Source organism: Simochromis diagramma, unplaced genomic scaffold (assembly GCF_900408965.1).
Source record: "Simochromis diagramma unplaced genomic scaffold, fSimDia1.1 OVJJ01000553.1, whole genome shotgun sequence".
NCBI classification, from domain to species: domain Eukaryota; kingdom Metazoa; phylum Chordata; class Actinopteri; order Cichliformes; family Cichlidae; genus Simochromis; species Simochromis diagramma.
In genome coordinates this window covers 1,251,040-1,270,173 of record NW_024387095.1, presented here as the reverse complement: position 1 = coordinate 1,270,173, position 19,134 = coordinate 1,251,040, and the positions used below count along the sequence as shown (strand labels likewise).

At 39.6% G+C, this 19,134-nt stretch overlaps 2 protein-coding genes across 6 annotated transcripts; one reads left to right on the top strand and one right to left on the bottom strand.

Moving 5' to 3' along the window:
* The first annotated feature begins 436 nt into the window (after nt 1-436).
* Nucleotides 437-9,838, top strand: LOC120742851 (retinal Mueller cells isomerohydrolase-like). 3 transcript variants are annotated; one of them, XM_040046320.1, is made up of 15 exons: nt 458-565; nt 683-794; nt 1,450-1,532; nt 3,556-3,706; nt 4,119-4,226; nt 5,138-5,279; nt 5,509-5,656; nt 6,092-6,173; nt 6,313-6,445; nt 6,723-6,865; nt 6,954-7,083; nt 8,428-8,542; nt 8,682-8,776; nt 8,882-8,993; nt 9,662-9,838. In XM_040046320.1, exons 4-15 carry the CDS (start codon nt 3,594-3,596, stop codon nt 9,805-9,807), a joined length of 1,467 nt encoding a protein of 488 aa, XP_039902254.1. In that variant the 5' UTR covers nt 458-565; nt 683-794; nt 1,450-1,532; nt 3,556-3,593; the 3' UTR covers nt 9,808-9,838. The 3 variants fall into 3 exon arrangements, with proteins under 3 accessions (XP_039902253.1, XP_039902254.1, XP_039902255.1); XM_040046319.1 differs by lacking the exon at nt 683-794 and having other exon boundaries at nt 437-565; XM_040046321.1 differs by lacking the exons at nt 458-565; nt 683-794; nt 1,450-1,532 and having other exon boundaries at nt 3,578-3,689.
* On the bottom strand, nt 9,752-18,583 carry si:ch211-198n5.11 (methylcrotonoyl-coenzyme A carboxylase 2). Of its 3 annotated transcripts, none has more exons than XM_040046314.1 (12): nt 18,416-18,583; nt 16,918-17,085; nt 16,498-16,694; nt 16,169-16,347; nt 15,951-16,031; nt 15,429-15,607; nt 15,136-15,343; nt 14,930-15,021; nt 14,173-14,329; nt 13,912-14,034; nt 11,999-12,229; nt 9,752-11,887 (listed from the first exon to the last, which is right to left on the bottom strand). In XM_040046314.1, the coding sequence occupies exons 1-12, from the start codon at nt 18,442-18,444 to the stop codon at nt 11,801-11,803; spliced, it is 1,731 nt and encodes a 576-aa protein (XP_039902248.1). In that variant the 5' UTR covers nt 18,445-18,583; the 3' UTR covers nt 9,752-11,800. The 3 variants fall into 3 exon arrangements, with proteins under 3 accessions (XP_039902248.1, XP_039902249.1, XP_039902250.1); XM_040046315.1 differs by having other exon boundaries at nt 16,918-17,082; XM_040046316.1 differs by lacking the exon at nt 18,416-18,583 and adding an exon at nt 17,224-17,353.
* Nucleotides 18,584-19,134: the final 551 nt, after the last annotated feature.

Sequence of the window (19,134 nt, the reverse complement as noted above, 5' to 3'; positions counted from 1 at the left end):
TGTGTGTGTGTGTGTGTGTTACTCTCCGTCCTCACTGAGTAGCTAATTAAAATAGTTTCTCAGCCTTTGTCAAAGCTGTCTGGAACTAATTAGATAAGATTCTTTCTGCAAGCATATCCACCTTCAAACACACTGCTTTTAAAGGCTGAATTTGCTAGTTTGACCCACATCACTGGTGACTGTTTGTGTTCCCAGACCTTGTTTAGGTGGGCCGGAGAAAGTTCTGCAAAGAGCCGGGGGCCTGGCGTCTGAAAGGAGAGGACACAAAGCTGGTTTGTTCAGCTCTGGTTAAGACTTGGGGGGAGGTGGAAGAGGTTTGGGAAGGGGTGCTGAAAAGGGGGAGCAAAAGGCATGAAGGGAAAATAGGCGAGGAGAGGAGGAGGAGAAGAGGACGGGGAACGAGGAGGGATGGAAAAGGGGAGGGGAGAAGGAGAGGAGGGTGGATGGGGCACCGTTTCCATTGCTTACCACAGGAAATCTGTGCAGGGTTTAAATACCAGCCAGAGCCTCTTTTGTAAGCAGCTTGTGTGAAAGTGTGTGAAGAGCGTAGCAGCATGGTCAGCCGGTGAGTAACATCTTCTCTTCAGTTTCTCAGATGCATGGCAGTGAAGACAAACGCTTGAAAGGTTGAAAATGACTTTTCAAGGTTGGGTTTTGCTGGTTTTCCCCAACAACATAACAGAAAGCAGCTGGCAGACGTGCTTTGTTCTGCTCTGCTCGAAATGATCTGATGATGAGTCATCGGAGCAGATTTCAAACAGTTTACCTCGGGAGTTTCAACCTGAAATTTCACAGTAAGTCACTGGTGCTGTAGTAAAATACTCGATGGATCTTAGAAAAGCTCAGAAAAGCTGATGTATGTACTCTGAAGGAATCTTGGCCCAGTAACTGAGGAAGAATTTCAGCCCTGCTTCTACCACACAAATGCAACAAAGCAAGGAACAGAAAAACAAAACTGTGAGAAAGAATGTTGATTTTAAAAGGAATAGAGAAATGTAAGAAAACACAAAAATAATAATACATGACAAAACAAGACCACTCAGAACCCCCAGAGGAGGCCCGCTGTACTTCTGTGAAGTTTGAAGACAGCTGAGGAAATATAATGCAGTGTGACCTTGACTTTGACCTGATTTTCAAAAAAAGTAAATCAGCTCGAGCTGTTGTTGGTATCTACCGTCTGAGAAAATGTGGAAATGATATCTTGACAGCTATGGATGCTAGACTGCAAACAAACAGACAAACAAACAAACAAATGGAACCAATTACATACTCCCTCCCTTTGAGGGGAGGACAATGGGTAAGATATCCAACAAACGACAAACGAACTGGCTGTTAACAAGACAAACAAGGAACAACCAGTTGAGAAAACTTGTAGACATATTTCATTATTTCTGAACTCCTTTAAGAAATAAGTCAAAAAAAGAAAAACTTTTTGTATTTTGTTTGCAGCGTGGAGCATCCTGCTGCCAGCTACAAGAAGATCTTTGAGTCTGTGGAGGAGCTGAATGAACCCATACCAGCAGTTATCACTGGTAGGAAAGAGCGACTGACAAAAAACAAGTAGCAATGCATGGCTGTGTCGATGGCAGTGTGGCTTTAATCACTAACATTTATGGCTCCAAGACAGCGAATCACCTGAAATTTCCTTCAGTACCAGTATTATGTGAGATTTCTGATTTAGTGGTAATGAATAATCTGCAGTTAAATATGCTTTAGATATTGTGAGAGTCCTCTAAAGATTTATCATTACAGGTTGGGCAATTATGAACAAATCAAGGATCACATGTGGGAAATTAGAAATTCTTTATTTTGCTGAGGAACATTTAGCTGTGACAGATCTCCTGTCTCCATAAACTTGCATCTATGATCTGGTGACTATTACTTATGAGTGGCAGAAGCAAAGAACAATGTGCCACACTCCTCTGTTATATGTTCACATTTGCAGTGTGAAGTTGGCAGGTAATGGCAGGTATACAAGGGGGAGCCCATTTTTCTAAACTTAAAAGTATATTGGTTTGCTTTTATAACTTGCGCAACAACTTTCAGGTCATGTCATTGCACAGGTTTACAATGATGGACTGTAGGAAAGGGGGAGGGGAAAGATCCAGGCCATGCACGGTATAAAAACTGGACATACAGCTACTGTCACAATGTCATCTGTTGATTTCTAAAGTGCAGTTTTGAAACTTCATGATTGGTGTTTTCATTGTCACCATCTTGAGCTAAAAATAAAAAATAAAAAATTTAAGCAGGTGCGACAAACACGGGCAGGTGTGATTGCTCTCTCCCTAACAACTTGTCAATCACAAGTCATCAACAAATTGACATGTCATTCTGAAACATAGTATAACCAAGATTTACAAAATAGACTTCACTGTTCTTCATGAAATAAGTGACTGAGCCCATAAACTCAGGAAAGGGTTAACACAGGGGAATGCGGGAAGACTTTTCCCATAGACTGCTGTGGGACATGAACACTTTCAGTAACCACAGCTATCCCCATCTGGTGGCCTTCAGATTGCATGCAGGGCTAAAGCATTTTACACTGGCTGTGTTTCCTCACATGGAATCTACATTTATGGTTTTCTAACCCCTCTTACTCTTGAAAACTTCCACTGATGGTTGCATTGATATAACAACAAAATTTCATCACAAGCGTGCGGTTTCTCTTACTTTTTTATCATCTGAAATGTCAAATGGAAACATCTGCAAAAGGCATTTCTCCTATGACATCCACAAGTGCACTGGCTATTTCAAAGTCATAGTGAAACAATAAACACAAGTTAGCGGATTATATTAACGCAATCATCTAATATACACTAAAATAAATATGTACGGCATAGTAGCTTAACGCCTGAAAATACACTGGCCAGCATTATCACTACACAAGTGTGCTTTTTTAAATTACGTATAGTTATTTGTTAGTTCTGTATTTAGTGTTTACTCAAATAAAACTCCTTTGGTGACCATTAGGTTACTCACAGGTAACGTACATTGAACATGACACGCGAAAGACACAAACATTGCTATCACAGAAGGATAATAAAATTAACATAATACTTAAGAAAATCAATAGTTAGGATTTATAATAACATTATTATGTAACATATACTAATAAATATAAATATGTATATATGTGGCATGTATATGTACTGCCTCATGGATGTAATGTTTTTTGATTGAACTAAATGTTGTACATTGGTTAACATAAAGGCTACTGTGAAAGTAAATCCTTTGATGCAAGGAAAATAGAGAGAAGACATTAGTCTGACTTAGTCTGAGATATACTCAGCTTCAGGCCTGACCTGTTCACCCATCTACGCAAAATGCATTTTTGGTGTTACTGCCAGGATCAGTCTTGTGGATAAAAATACTGTAGTGTTATAAGTGACACTGGGGTGTTAGAAATGGGTAAAGTTTGATACTAACCACTTGGTGTGCATAGTGTGAAAACAGGTGTAGACAGAATCCTATAGTCTGAGTTTTTAGACAGCAGAATGTGGCATCATGTGGTCAGGATGTGCACGGCTTCATTTGATGGTTTTATCACTGCAGGTGTTATCCCGTCATGGCTGGGGGGAAGTCTTCTGAGGATGGGTCCAGGTCTCTTCGAGGTGGGAGATGAACATTTCCAGCACCTGTTTGATGGACAGGCTCTCATCCACAAGTTTGACCTGAAGAACGGTCAGGTGACTTATTACCGGAAGTAAGAAAACGGATTAATCTACAAAAGCAGAGCACATTATTTTTATATTTCATATTTCAAGTTGCAGTATTCTGAGGAAATACCTTTTAAAAACGTACGTTTCTAGCTGTACTGACATCAGGACGTTAAGGCATTTTCTCTTTAATCCACAAAAGAAAGAAGAAGAAGAAGAAAATCTGGTTCTCATATTCCCAGCAGCTCCAAGCTCCAGTTGTGGGTTTTTATGACATCTGATTTTGGTTTGCAGTTCTTTGCAGCTGAGGAAAAGTGGAATGTTGCAAAGAAACAGGCAACGAATGAAGAAGGCTTTTTGTGTTTCAAAGATTTCAGTCACGTGTCACAATGAAAATTTTTAAAGTAATATGAGTGGGATTCAAAAACAGCTGACATACTAGTTGATGTTTGTGCTCAGGTTTATTAGGACAGATGCTTATGTTCGGGCCATGACAGAGAACAGAGTTGTCATCACTGAGTTTGGCACGGCAGCCTACCCAGACCCCTGCAAAAACATCTTCTCAAGGTAATCCCAAACCCATGCCCTAAAATGCACACAAAAGGAACATTACACTGTACAAAAGCTGTCGAATTAAAACAAATAGCTCAATAAATAAATAACTTAATATGCAATTCAATTAAAAAACATTTTATTTATATTACTTATATTATTGTGCTTCCTTGATTGCATTTAAACGTGCTTTTCTCATTTGATTTTCCATTTAATCAATTGTCAATGTACGGTTATTTCTTTATTATTGTTTTATTGATGTATTGCAAAAAAACAAGATAAGAAGATAAAACCTTTCATTTGGCGCGAAGCTGAGGCCAGGAGACTGTACTGAACAGTTAGACTGGAAGCATCCAACATTCCTGTGGTTAGGAAGTGCACGATGTTGAAAGCGTTCAATCCCTGGAGAAACCTGTTGTTTTTGTTTTTTTTCAAGATCTATTTATAGATTAAAAAAAAAAATTCTTATTGTTTGTCATTTATGTTCCACATATCCCCTTTCAGTGTTCTTAAATGAACCGTGCTCATTCCCAGTGCTATATTTTTATTCTTGAACTTCATATAGTAGTTTTCATGAGTCATAGTTATGAATAACCATCAATATTCTAATAAATATCCATGTTATATTATAATGAGCCTTGGTGCATCCTCTCAGCTCATCCATTTAGCTCCCTCCTTGTAACTCAACCTTCATCAGAAACAGGTAGTTTTACCAGTAGGTGGGTTGGGGTTCCTGAGATGACCATATTAAGGTATCCTCCCTCTTTGATGCTTTACAAATCCCAGGAGTAAAACAGTGTCAAACTTGAGCTTTTGGTTCACATACACTGATCTTATCATGTTGTGCCTGTGTTGTTGTATTATTACTATGGGTTTAGGGAAACGGTTGGTTTAATATAAAGTTTTCCTCGTGCTTGTAATTTCAGGTTCTTTACTTACTTCAGAGGCATTGAAGTGACTGATAACTGTTTAGTGAACGTCTACCCGATTGGTGAAGACTTCTACGCAGTCACTGAGACCAACTACATTACCAAAGTGGACCCTGATTCACTGGAGACATTAAAAAAGGTGGGAGCTGATTGGTTTAAATTTACAGTAAGCTAGAGCCATCGTCATTTTCTGGTAGCTTTATTAAAGCTATACCCTCCCCAAATATGCCAGAAGGAAGAGTTCTAGTTTTCGACATTGCTACATTTTCAGTTACTTTATTATTCTCTCCTTGCAGCATCTATGACTGTTTCCGGTTGTGATTTTACATATTTAGCTTTCAACTTGAATGTCTTCCAATTTGCAATAGGTGGATCTTTGTAAGTACCTCTCAGTGAATGGGATGACCGCCCACCCCCACACTGAACGAGATGGCACGCTCTACAACATTGGCAACTGCTTTGGCAAGAACATGAGTCTGGCTTATAACATTGTTAAGATCCCACCTGTTCCGAAAGGTGAGTTCATTATACACAATACTCTCAATGACTATCAATGGATATGTTTTAATTGATTATAATTTTATTATTTTATTATTATTATTATGTTTATTGATGTTTATTGACCTTTAAATTATATTGTAAATTTTTATCTTATAGAGATTTGGGTTTGAAAGGAGTATCATGCCTGAATTTTCCAGATAAGCTTTTAAGCACTGACTGTTTGTTACCGCGACAATAGACTGTCAAAAAAAAAGAAGAATATGATAGATAAAAAGGGAGCGAACAGGATAGAAGAAAACGGTGGATAACAGAAAAAAGAAGAAAAGAAAATGAGACAAAGATTTAAAAAAAAGAAAAAGGTTTAAAAGAAAAGTTAAAGCAAGCAGAATGCAGAGAATTCAAATAAAATTGTCAGGAACAATGTATATGTTTGTATCTCTGTGATTCCAGATAAATCAGACCCCATAGAGAAGTCCCAAGTGTTGGTCCAGCTGCCAAGCAGTGAGAGGCTTAAACCCTCCTACGTACACAGGTACAGAGTTATCTCATACATGTACACAAAGCCTGGTTTTTGTTTTTGTTCCTTTCTCTTTGTATTTGACGTTTTACCATTAAGATGAACTGTGCTTTGCCTCTGAGTGTCTTTCACTGTTTTGCTTATCTGTCTCCAGCTTCGGTATGACAGACAACTATTTTGTATTCGTGGAGCAGCCGGTGAAGATCAACCTGCTCAAGTTCTTGTCAGCTTGGAGCTTCAGAGGAGCCACATACATGGACTGCTTTGAGCCCAACGCCAGCATGGGGGTAGGCAGGGCACAGGCATTAAAGAAGGCCCCTGGAATCCAGTCTGTGCTTGAATGCTGGAGTTACAAACACCTGCAATATCTGAATATAATTTATATTAGATCTTTTGGACTCTTTTGCATTAATTTCACTAAAAGCCACACAGCTGTGCTATTTACTAAAGTCACCTGCTTGCTCCAAGTTTCTAAGCCTTCTCCTGGGAAAAAGTTAATTGACTGGTCATGTGTGTCTGCTTGGTATCATCTGGTCAGTGAGTATGTGTGTTTGTGTGCTGCAGACATGGTTCCACTTGGCCAGTAAAGAGCCAGCGGGTTATCTGAGTAGTCACAAGTTCAGAACATCAGCATTCAACCTCTTTCACCATATTAACGCCTATGAAGACGAAGGATTCATCGTTGTCGATCTCTGCGCGTGGAAAGGGTAAGTGTAAAGCTGTGTGTATGTGCAAGTGTCTTACATGCAATTATGTGACATCTCTCTCTCTCTCACTCTCTCTTTGTTTCTTTAGTCATGAATTTGTGTATAACTACCTGTACCTGGCTAATGTGAAAGAGGAGTGGGAGGAGGTGAAGAAAGCAGCTGCACGAGCTCCACAGCCTGAGGTCAGACGATATGTCCTTCCACTGGATATTCACAGAGTGAGTCTACACACAGAGATGGTGCAAGTTATTAATGTCATCAGTTATATGTTCGATCATTAATAGTGATTATTTAGCACTGTAACAGGATCCATCATACTGATTAGGCAGGCCACATTTCCTAAAATGCAGAAGAAAATTCTTTATAACAACACAGTATTAGGTATTGTAGCAGCTAGATGGTGTAGTGGTAAGACTACAAACCTTTAGAGCGAGAGTTGCAAACTCAATTCCCACCGAGTATCCAGTAAGGGTCCTGGCTTGTCCTGCAAAAACCTGACTTGTTGCTTGCAAATTCCACATAAGTACAGGACACTTGCACCTTTGTCTTGGGTCTTAGTGTCATTGTTTCCTCCAAATGCTGGCCTGCAAATTGCATATAATTACAGGGTACTTACACCTAATACACAGGTCGTATTATAAAGTGTTACCAGTTTTTTAATCTAATATGTCATAGGATTGATCAGAAACATTGTAAATGACAAATAGTGATTAATGGACTCATGGAATCGTTTCTTCATATCAGTTTTAATTGGTCAGCTCACAGCCTCTAAAGGTAATTTTTGCTACTACAGTATAAGTGGAAAAGGTGTTGTCACTGTTATTTATGTGTACCTGTTTATCTGAATATAGGTCAAGTTAAATTAAATCTACTTATATTAGATGCAATATTATATTATTGTTATTGTATTATATTATATCATAGTATAATTGGGAATAACAATCATTAGCCTCTCTGTGTAACCTAAAATGTACTTAAAAACTTAATAATGTATTTAAATACCTTTTGTTTCACCTGTTAAACTCTTCATCAAAACTGTGAGAGCGGTATTAGACATTCATGAATCAGAAAATAATGAAATAATGGGATCTGTTTTGAAAGGCTAAAACTTGCTTTGGGGCAAATTTTATCTTTGTATTTTCAGCATTTTGTTGTGTGGCAGTTTGAGATATTTACTTTTAAAAGTGCTATATAAATAAAATTGTATTTTTACTTTGTATTGCTTTTATTAGATCCTTACTGTAATGGTTCCCATAGAGCTGGATTTACAACATTGGACTAACTGACCAATTAGTTAGCTTGTTTGTCATATCAGGAAGTAACAAAATAACCCAAATAAAAATCTAGTTGTAATATGACATACAAGATCTGAGATCTGAGAAAATTGTGCAGCATCACAAATAATTTTAATTTGTGACAACAAAATGTTCTGTCGTTCCATATTTATTCAACCCTAAAAAAAGCCCTGCATGAAGCCAAAACATTTACTGTAACCTAGGAATGATATCTCTTTATCTTTAAGCTCCATGGTATTCTGTACACAACTTTGTGTGTGTTTTCAGGAGGATCAGGGGAAGAATTTGGTATCTCTTTCATACACTACAGCGACCGCCGTTCTTCACAGCGACGGTACTATCTGGCTCGAACCTGAAGTGCTGTTTTCTGCACCAAGACAGGGTATCACATATACACTATAGTTTACATGATCTCTGTATATTCAAATATGTGTATCCTGAAGGGTACATAATACACTGATTGTTATAACATATTAAATATGTGCTCATATTCATTTATTTTCTCTGTGTCACTCTCTCAGCTTTCGAGTTTCCACAGATCAACTATTCAAAGTGCTGTGGGAAGAAGTACTCCTTCGCCTATGGCCTGGGACTCAACCACTTCATTCCTGACAGGGTAAGAAGGGTTTTCATTGAACACATCAGGAGACGAGGACAGTTGCAGGGCCCGTGACGTTAGCTAACTCCACAAGACATTAAAAGCAACTGGTTGCTGCTTTAGATCGTCAAGCTGAATGTGCAGACCAAAGAGACCTGGGTGTGGCAGGAGGAGGACAGTTACCCATCAGAGCCACTGTTTGTGCCGTCACCCGGAGCTACAGAGGAGGATGATGGTAGGACACATCTCAGCCTCACATCTTAGCCCACAGAATTACACACTAACACTGGTCTTCAGTGTGTTTGTGGCTTTCAGATCATATTGAATGAAGCATGAAATTAATTTATTAAATTATTGTCTTCTTTATTAGATGCTTATCATTTTTGTTGTTATTATATTAAGTAAAAAAAAACCAAACGAACAAGGATCATCTAGAATATGCTCAATGGGTAAAGTGACCGCCTCCATGTTTTTATATACAGTTTATCATCCAAAGGCGCATTATTTTCTATGTCCAGTAAGTGGAACTCCTGTAAATGCTTTAAGTTTTCATGGAAAATTAGATGAGTAAAGCTACATTTTAAGCTGCACTGCAGTCATTCACACATTGGCAAGTCTTCGATATACAAGTTGATTTTGTGTAATGTATGTTTCAAACCAAAGTTTTTATTAGCGCTACATAAATCTCTGCCTAGCACAGATGACACAACCTAAATATGGGATGCAAACGTATCCTTTCTTTCATTCATTCAGCATCAAATATACATATTTTATAATCTTTACACACCCAAACTCTAACTGCAGACACATTACGCTCATTTGAAACAACTTTTTTGCGTTTTTCCTTATGAACGTTTGCTGTAGAACACGCAAGCAGTTGCCTCCCGTGTCTGGGTTTTACAGGTGTGTTGCTGAGCATTGTGGTAAAGCCAGGTGCGCAGAGACCAGGTTCCCTCCTGGTGCTGGACGCCAGAAACCTGACAGAGCTCGCCAGGGCAGAGGTCAACACTATCATCCCCATCACCCTGCATGGGACTTACAAGCCATGAAGCTGCGTTTCTTCCAAACAGGTGCTTCATGAAATACACCAGTCTGGCTCTTTTCTCCCACCATAGACGAGTTTTCTTATGGAAATGAAACCCCATCATTGCTTTACAATGCTGCTAAAAAAAAATTCTTCAGCAGTCTCTGTCATATGTTACCTGGCCACACAATGCATGTTGGTTCTATTTTTCCTGTAGCTGTAGCTGGTGGTGAGAAGAAGCCCAGCGAAGCATTACATCAACCACATTTACTGCATAATCAGTTTATGTTTATGTAATTGTTGTTGTAAATCCACAAATGTACACAGACGGTATTTTTGCTACAGGTATTTGAAACAATTTTGGTCAAATACAAAACTAATGCATTGTTGACAACACATGTAAAAATAAATCTGTGCATACATTCATCACTCATCACAAAATTGAGGCAACATTTGGAAATGTGAGCTATAAAAACATGTAATCCTACCAATCCAGTAAAATTATATGATGAGCAGGATATGGGTCTGGCCACGTACTAAAAATCCAAAACTGAGATTAACATGATATTAGAAAAGAGTTATATATTGGTGCATTCATGTCATTTGCATTAAGCACCATTGCTTGTTGCGTATGGACTTTTGATATCACTTTAAATTTGACTCTTCATTGCATTCAAACTTCAGATTTCAACATCTTTTTAGAAAATCAACAGCATGTTATAATACCAGATGAATAGTTGTGGATTAACTGTACTTTATACATATATGTTCGTAAACTTGTTTCTGTGTACACACTGTGGTTGTTACAACTTAGTTTGGCACCAAATACAGTAAATATGAAGTATAATCAAACTTCTACAGTGCTTTGTGAAAGCTAGCTGTTTATCGTTGACCTTCATGTATATGCAGCACTGTTTATAAGCCAATTATATTGTTGAATTTAGAAGAAAAAATGTACATGCAAATAAAAGCAGTGCTATGTTTCTACGATTGGAAATAAAGCTGGCTGCAGGTCCACAGCTTGCACAAGCAGGTCAAATGTTGGGTTATTAAACTAAAGCAGATCTGTTTATTCAGCAGCATACCACCCTAGCATCAGCACTCCCACTGACAAACGACATGTACGTGTCTTCTCTTCTCATATTACATGTAGTTTTTAGTTGATATAAGATGAGTTTTTTAAATTTTATGTTAATGTGTAATTTCACTTTTTGGTTAATAAAAAAACAAAAAAAAACAAAACAAAAACAAAACTTGTGTTCTGTGTTCTTCCTCAAAACATTACAAACAAATGACTACACAAAATGTTAAAATCCATGATAATTAAACTAAAAACTGTACTACAATAATTACATTATAATTTTTTTTCTAAACTGGGTTTCTTTTGGAACAAACTGACAGAAATAGAGCGCACGTTTCTAGTCAACTGTTTTTTTTAGGAAGAAACTAATTTTAAACCAAAATGCAGGCTGCACTGATCCAACTTTTCCAGTTCTGATCCAATGCAGATACATAGCTTAAGTACCAAAGTGATGCTCATGTTATATTAATAAGCATTAATCCTCACTGTGAGAAAGAAACTGGAAATCATTCTTTTACGTGTAAGGCTACAGGTAAAAGGAGCCAATGCACTGCTGTTCATGCTTTGTGTTGTAAAGAACAAACAACTGAACTGATTGAATCGCTTATAGATCAACTCTGTGTCAGGCATTCTGAGTGAGGAATGATCCACCACTAGGCTGCTGTGTGTAAACATCCCAGAGAAATATTTTGTTCTGCAACTTGGTCTGAAAGTGCTGACAATCAAAACCTGATGAGGAACTGTGCAGGATTTAAATCCCTCTGTCCAGAGTGGTTTGACCTAGCGCCTACATTTACAGTACACAGGATTGATTACATATTTGTTGTGGAGACCTCAACAAATTTACAGAGAAGCTTCTTCCATTACAAGTGAAAACGGGATTGTTGTGAGTCCAACAGGAGCAGTTAAATCTGATGTTTGACGGGGACAGAAGCCTCTACATACGCAGAGGTATCGATTGCAGAGTCTCTGTAGACAGCTGATACCGCTGCTGTTTGATGATGTCCAAAACGTCTCTAAGAACCTGAAACCAAAAAGCAATAAATACAACAACAACAAAAAAGAAGCGTTCTTAAATGTGCTCTCGAATGTTCCCAAAGACACAGATAATCCCTTAAAAATGGGTCATTTTTACCTTCCGGGTGTTCTGCGGCAGAATGACTCCATCATCCCACATCCTGCTGGAGGAGAAGAAAGCTGAACTCTCTTCCACCAACATCCTGTTTAGTTCCTCTTCCTGCTTCTTCTGCTCTTCTTCTTGCTCACCATCAAGGGGAAGCAGAGAGCCAATGTGACCCGGAGGGGCAATAGAAACTTTGGCATTGGGCCACAGGAACAAGAAATTAGGATCAAATGCTCGGCCACACTGGTGAGGAACGAAGAAGGAATTATTACTGTAAGCCACATTCTACAAGATTACAATGAATCGGTAAGAATTATCATTATGTGCAATTTCTGGGTTTTTTTTGCATATCTTCTAGTGGTGCAACGGATCAAAAGTCTCACGGTTCGGATCGGATCACGTTTTTTTCCGTCACGGATTGGATCAATTTTCGGATCAGCAGAAAAAAAAAGAGAAGACAAAAATTTAACTCGCCATTTACTTATTTAAGTATTTTTTGCCTATTAAAAAAAACATTCCACTCAAGACTCATTCCACGCAATTATATAAAAACAAATTAAGATGCAATATAGGGCAGTACAGGGCTTTCTATCTCCCACTCCGCTGTGATATAATGAGCGGTCACGGTCACGTAGCTTTCCGTTGCCCTGGAGGTCCACCCGTTTGTAACAGAACATGCCTGGGACAGTTCAGTCATAACTTTAAACTTTTCCTGCTCATACATGCTTGGAGCGATCTTGTCACTGAAGTGGACGCGCGACGGGATATCATAGCGTGGCTCAAGCACGTTCATCATAGTTTAAACTAGTGCTGTCAGAGTAAATCTCGTTAAAATGACGTTAATGCCATAACTGCATTAATGCGGCAAATCTCTGTTAACTAGTTATCGCCCCGTGCGTGGGGCGTTGACTCGTTTAAAACCCTTGTTTTGCACAACGGAAAACGGCCTCCCGTCTGCAGCTAAACACCCCAATAGCTTTTGTAATAGCTTTAGCCCGGTCGGATTGGGCAGCAAAGGGCTGCTTAAATACCGCAAACTCCTCTGCTCCTCCACTTGGACCGCTAGCGCTGACCATAGCTATCGCCTGACAGACTGACCACGCGCACTATACACATACTTTTTTTCTTCTTTTTCGAATCACGTGCGTGCCGAACCGTGGAGTGGGATCGGTTCGGATTACGGATGAACCGTGATCCGTTGCACCACTAATATCTTCTCTAAACTCTCTGCAGTAGAGACTTGAGGCTGTCTTGTGTCTTTAAGCAGTCTTAAGGAATAGTTGAAGGACATTTAAATCTTTTTGGAAGTTGGCTGCCTTTTATTCTGTTCACTGTCAAGATGATCCTGCACGGCTTTAGTCATGTTGCGGTCAGAGCTCCTGGCAGGTCAGTCCATGACATGACTGATAGTGTTTCATTGCTTGCTTTCCTATCCAGAAATGCTTTTACTGTAATGGCAGCATGTTTGGGATCATTGTTATCCCTAACATCACTTCCGGATATGCATTCTCAAACTATGACATTTGTTTATCTTCTAGTTTTTTTCCAGGCATGTCACTTATTTTGTCCTTCACTTCAGATTTTTTTTAAGAACACACCTCACACCAAGCTTAGATATTCCAAGTTTTTGTTTAAAAGTTCTTTAGGAAGCACCTTCTTCCTGTAAAAATACTATTTTATGCCTGTGAAACGGCGTCACTTTTGTTTTTGCAGAGGCGACCAGAAACCCACTGGCACATTAAAAATGGACTCTTTGCCAGGTTGTCTGTTATATGGGAACACAACACTGGTTCATCCCTTAATTTAGGGGCCTTTTATATCACGTTTGATTCATCGATCAGTGTTACATGGTTTAACAAACAGAAAAATGATCTGAAAATGGTCATGTACAAACTCTAGACTGAAAAATAAATTGATTCGCTCACCATAGCATAGCTGTCTGCACCATGGCAACCACCAATCACCACAGTGATCTTGGGGACAGAGGCGGATGCTACTGCTGACATCATTGAACCCTGAGCTTTTAGATGGTTACTGTTCATCTCTGCCTGGGAGACACACACATGAATAAATGGTACTTGGGATGGTTTTTTTACACTTACTGGGGACTCAAAGTGATTCTAAACTCTTCCAAACTTGAGTCCCTGTGCATTTGTTTTTAGTGAGAATGAAGTGAGAGTGAATACCTGTTTTGTGGACAGTGTCAGTGCTGCAGTGGGTGCCGTGTTCTGGAGGAAGAGGAGTGGGACGTCTCTCTGGTTGCACAACTGGACAAAATGGCTTCCTTTCAGTGTGGCCTCATATGACAGCTGTCCATCATTCGCTAAAATTCCAACTAGGTGACTGACGCAGTGAACACAAAGAAAGAATTAACTTAAGTTTAGGTGAAGTATTACTTAAGGTATTCATTATCAGCCACATGTAACAGGTGTAACATCATATTTTAAAGTGAAACCAAAATCATATTAGCAAAGCTACTAGATGAAAGCTCGGGTTTCAGGCTACTGTAAACGCTTTTAAAAGAAAATGTTTCTACTGTTTCAGTTTGATGTCAGTGTGAGCCAATTTCCCTAATCTGGCCCTCTCAAGCGCACAACTCTGGCTATAACATACACAACAGATCAATCCACCTACTGCACACAAGGGGCAGCCAATCAGAGGAAAGCTGGTTTAAAGGGAAGAGAAAGGAACGGCAAGTGCTTGTTTCAGGCAGTGGGTGAAATGAGAAGCTCCATCATGGCCCGTATGGGATAAATAAGGATTATTTTAGATAATCATGCAGAGCTACTCTAGTCGAGTCCAAGAATAAAAAGCAGGACTGCAGTAAATGTAAATCGTGTCCTCAGTATTACAAAAAACATTAGGAACACAATGTCAACAATCAGAGTTTATGTGCTACAAGAAGACTTCAGTGAGCGTATTGGTTGTGTTTATATCTTTTACCCATGTATCTTTGCAAAGCCAGTGACGAGTGAGGTTCCATAGCGAGCTTTAAATTCCAGAAAGCGGCTCCCATCTACAAGTCGACTGACTACCTGGGCAGAACAACAGAAACAACCAACTAAAGGTCACAGAGCCGCAACTCAGCATAAGAGTAACAAACTCATCCGACTAGAGCACTTTGTGCATTTGTGTCCGTCACATTGTACCATCTTAACATCCAGGCTGTAGTTGTAACTCTTAGGGGCGAGTCCTAAAAGCTCTTCCAGACTGTGCAGTGGCTCCTCCTCTGCGTTCCTCTTCTTTGTCTCCTCCTCTTCCTCAGGCAGCAGGAAGTTGAGGGTTGATATAATGTTTCTAGTGTAATCAAAAGCCTCCTTCTCCTCCCAGGCAAAGTGATCCACGCAGCCACTCACTCTGGAACAAGATGGTAACTTGATACATGCTGATATGAACTAATTCTTCTGATACTATTCAGGACTGATTAGATTTACACACATACTCAGCATGGAGCCTGGCCCCTCCCAGGTCCTCTGGCGTCACCTCCTCTCCAGTAGCAGCTTTCACAAGTGGCGGTCCGCCCAGGAATATGGTTCCTATTCTGTGCACCATTACAGCTTCCTCCGCCATAGTGGGCATGTAAGCTCCACCCGCCGTGCATGACCCGCACACAACAGCTACCTTTAGGATGATCAATTTTCATATCAGAACTGCAATTTGAAATAGTGAAAAAAACCAAAAGCAAAAACAAAGAAAAACAATGAGAACTGAACAATGGTAACTTGTTCTCTCTTCATTTTTAGACTGAAAAATTCTCTGCCTGTGGAGATTAATTATGCCAAAATTTTAAATAGAATCACGGTCTTGTGATTATGGTCTCCCTGGAGGGGCACAACAGTTCACAAATCATGAGAATGTTTTAGAAAACAAGTGTGTGCATATGAAACATTTTAAAGGCAAAGTGTAGCTTATAAACAGGAATGATAATCTATGTAAAGACCAAAGCCTTCTAACTCATCCTTACCTGGGGGATCTTCATGGCAGACATGATGGCTTCATTGTAAAACGTCCTTCCTCCGTGATTCTTATCAGGAAAAATCTCTGACTGGACATTTATACACAGACGAGGAATAAGAAGCGGAAACAGCAGTCAGTATAAATTCCACTAGCATTCACTTAGTCTAAAGGTAGAACCCTTACGCATATTAAATCGGAGATGTGCTTATGTGTGCGTGCGCTAACCTGCAGCGGCAAGAACGCTCCACCGGAGTCGACCAGGTACACGCAAGGCAAACGATTTTTGATTGCTATTTCCTGCGCTCGGAGATTCTTCTTTACAGTGATAGGATACGATGTGCCTCCTTTCACCGTAGCGTCGCTGGCAACGAACACACACCACAGGCCGTTGATCCTGCCGATGCCTGAATGATGTTTGTACAGATGAATAAAAAAAATGCATAGTGTCACACTTGGATCCCAGAAGATGTGGAGTAAACAGAAGACAATCTGAAATAAAGAAATTAAATGAGGGTATTTAGCTGCGGTCACACTAATCTGTAGTCGTTTCTGACCAGTCATACTGCCGGCTGAAGGTATGTCCCCGTACGGAAGACCCAAACCAGCAAATAGTGACAGCTCCAGAAAGTCCTCGTCATCCAATAGGAGGCGAAGCCTGTCTCTGACCAGCAACTTCCTGTTTCTCTGAGTGTGTCTGGCTATGGCCCTCTCCCCTCCCCCTTCCATCACCTTCTCACTAAACTCTGTGTACCTAATAAATGGAGATAACCAGGGATAATGAATGACAACAAGTGCAGATCTGGCAACACACTGTCACACACAAACAAGCAGGGAATTTATTTTGAGATTAAAAAAATAAATAAACAAAAATCCACTTAATAAATCTAAAATAGTTTATTAGAAACACCAAATTGCAACAAAGCACATACTAATACACTAGGAAATGTGAGAGCAAATGTGTGAGCAAAACCTACTTCTTACACCAGGCGTTGCTATTTCTGAGGTTTGCTTCATAAATGTGTTTGTGGATGGGCAGAAGGGGCAGGTCCAGCACAGGGAAGGCACTCGGCAGGGCTCTCCTCCTCCCTGCAACAGAGCTCATACCGCAGACTGAACGCTGCCAGTACCGCTCAACAAACCTGCTAAACAAGAATCAGGGAAAAAATATTTAAAGACTTATTTGCAACATGACAACAAAAGAAGAGAGAACTGCAAAAAAAGATTATGAAAATCTGGAGAGTAAATTATTGTCGAACAGTACACTGAAGAGTTCAAATTACTGTTTTAATTCCAGGATTTTGTATGCAATAGTGCAGGGGTAGCCAACTCCAGGCCTCAAGGGTTGAAGTCCTGCAGGTTTTAGGTATCACCCTGGGTCAGCACGCCTGAATCAAATGATTAGATCATTACCAGGCACCCGGAAAACCTCAAGAAATGTTTAGGAGGTAATTTAGCCATTTAAATCAGCTGTGATGGATCAAGGACACATCTAAAACCTGCAGGACACTGGCTCTCGAGGCCTGGAGTTGGACACCCCTGCAGTAGTGTTTGGGGTTTTTTTGCTCCTGGAGGGGGCAAAGCTGTAATGGTACATAGACTGGGTTCTCCCTCCCAACCAAAAAAAACAAACAAACAAGAAAATACCAAGAAAAATTTCCAAAAATGTATTGTTTTGTTTGTTTTTTTAAAATTTCAAATGTTGTATAACAAGACAAAACGGCCAACATGAATGCCAATATTTTCTTCTTGCTCTTAACTAACTGAAGCCTTTCATTGAACTACCAAATAAACAAATTAGTGCTCTCTTCCTGGCCACACACGTGGCAGCACTTCTGCTATAACTTTCTTTGTATTTAACAAAATAAAAATGCAGACATAAGTGTGCACATTAGTTTTTGACTGCTACTTAAATTGTTTTCTTTACAAATAACTCTCACTGAACTAACACAGCCAATCCCTCAACATGTTTGTACTTCCTGCTCATTAAATAATTTGTTGCTTTTTAAAGAACTTATTTTAACATTTCAGTCAACAACAAACAAATCCTCCCTAACAAAACAAAAAGTAACTTCAAGGGCCAAATTGCATATTTCTTCACGTCAACATACAAGCCGCAAGTTTGAGCCCCCTAATTTACACTGAAACCTGACGTCAGCCAGGTTTTCTATTGAATCCTTTGCCAGGGACGATGATTGGCCCATGCGTTAGCATGTATATGATTGGCTGCTTTGGAACATTTGCCCCCCAATGCAAAAAAGAAATAAAATAAGTCTGTAATATTTACGAGCTAGAACAAATTTGATTAAACGGCAAAGTGTTGCTGAAGCGTTAACCTCTATGTGCCAACAGTTGTGTTTTTGTTTTGTTTTTTTATCAGAAATTAACGCACCACCAGAGCTCAGCAGTTGCAAAGTGTGCCAAAGGTCAGTCTGCTGATAAATGACAGTTGGGGGACATATAAACACCTCTTACCTTGCAGTGTAGCGGTGCATATCTGTCATACAAATAAATTCCAGATTATTTAATTGTTCGTAAGTGCATTGCCAATCAGAACCAAACAGAAACTCAATCCCCCTCCAGATGCTGCTTCTTCTTCTTCTTCTTCCTCGCGGTATACTGTAGGGTGGCGCAATTCCGCCACCAACTGCTACGGAGTTTGGATTAGACGGTAATGCTGCTACTTCCACTCCAAAATAATTTGGAGGCAAATAAAATTTACCTACTCTACTCTCTTCCGTTCATTTCAAAGCTTTAGTTTCTTATTATTTTGCAGGTGTAAAAAATATCATGCGGTATTATTAAAAACTCACCCAGCAGCTCCCATAATTACTACTTTTACTATAAGTGTAATTTGTGCCTTTATGCTACTGAATTAGGTTTATGACTAGACATGGGAAATTTGTTTTGCCTCTTGCCTTAGCAATGTTTCATGTATTGTGCAGTGTCAATAAAACATTTCATATTTGATCATTTGTTGCTTTTGCTGGTCTTAAATTACTGCAGTATTTGAGCAAAGAAACAGGGACGCAGTGGAGCCTATCTCAGCTTCCAAAGCTGAGAAGCAGAGTACGACAAGTCCCCAGGCTGTTACAGGGCTAGCATAGAAACAGACAACCATTCATGCTCACATTCACTCCTATGGGCCTATGTACCTGGAGAGAACTCACGCAAGAAGCTTGAGAAACACACAG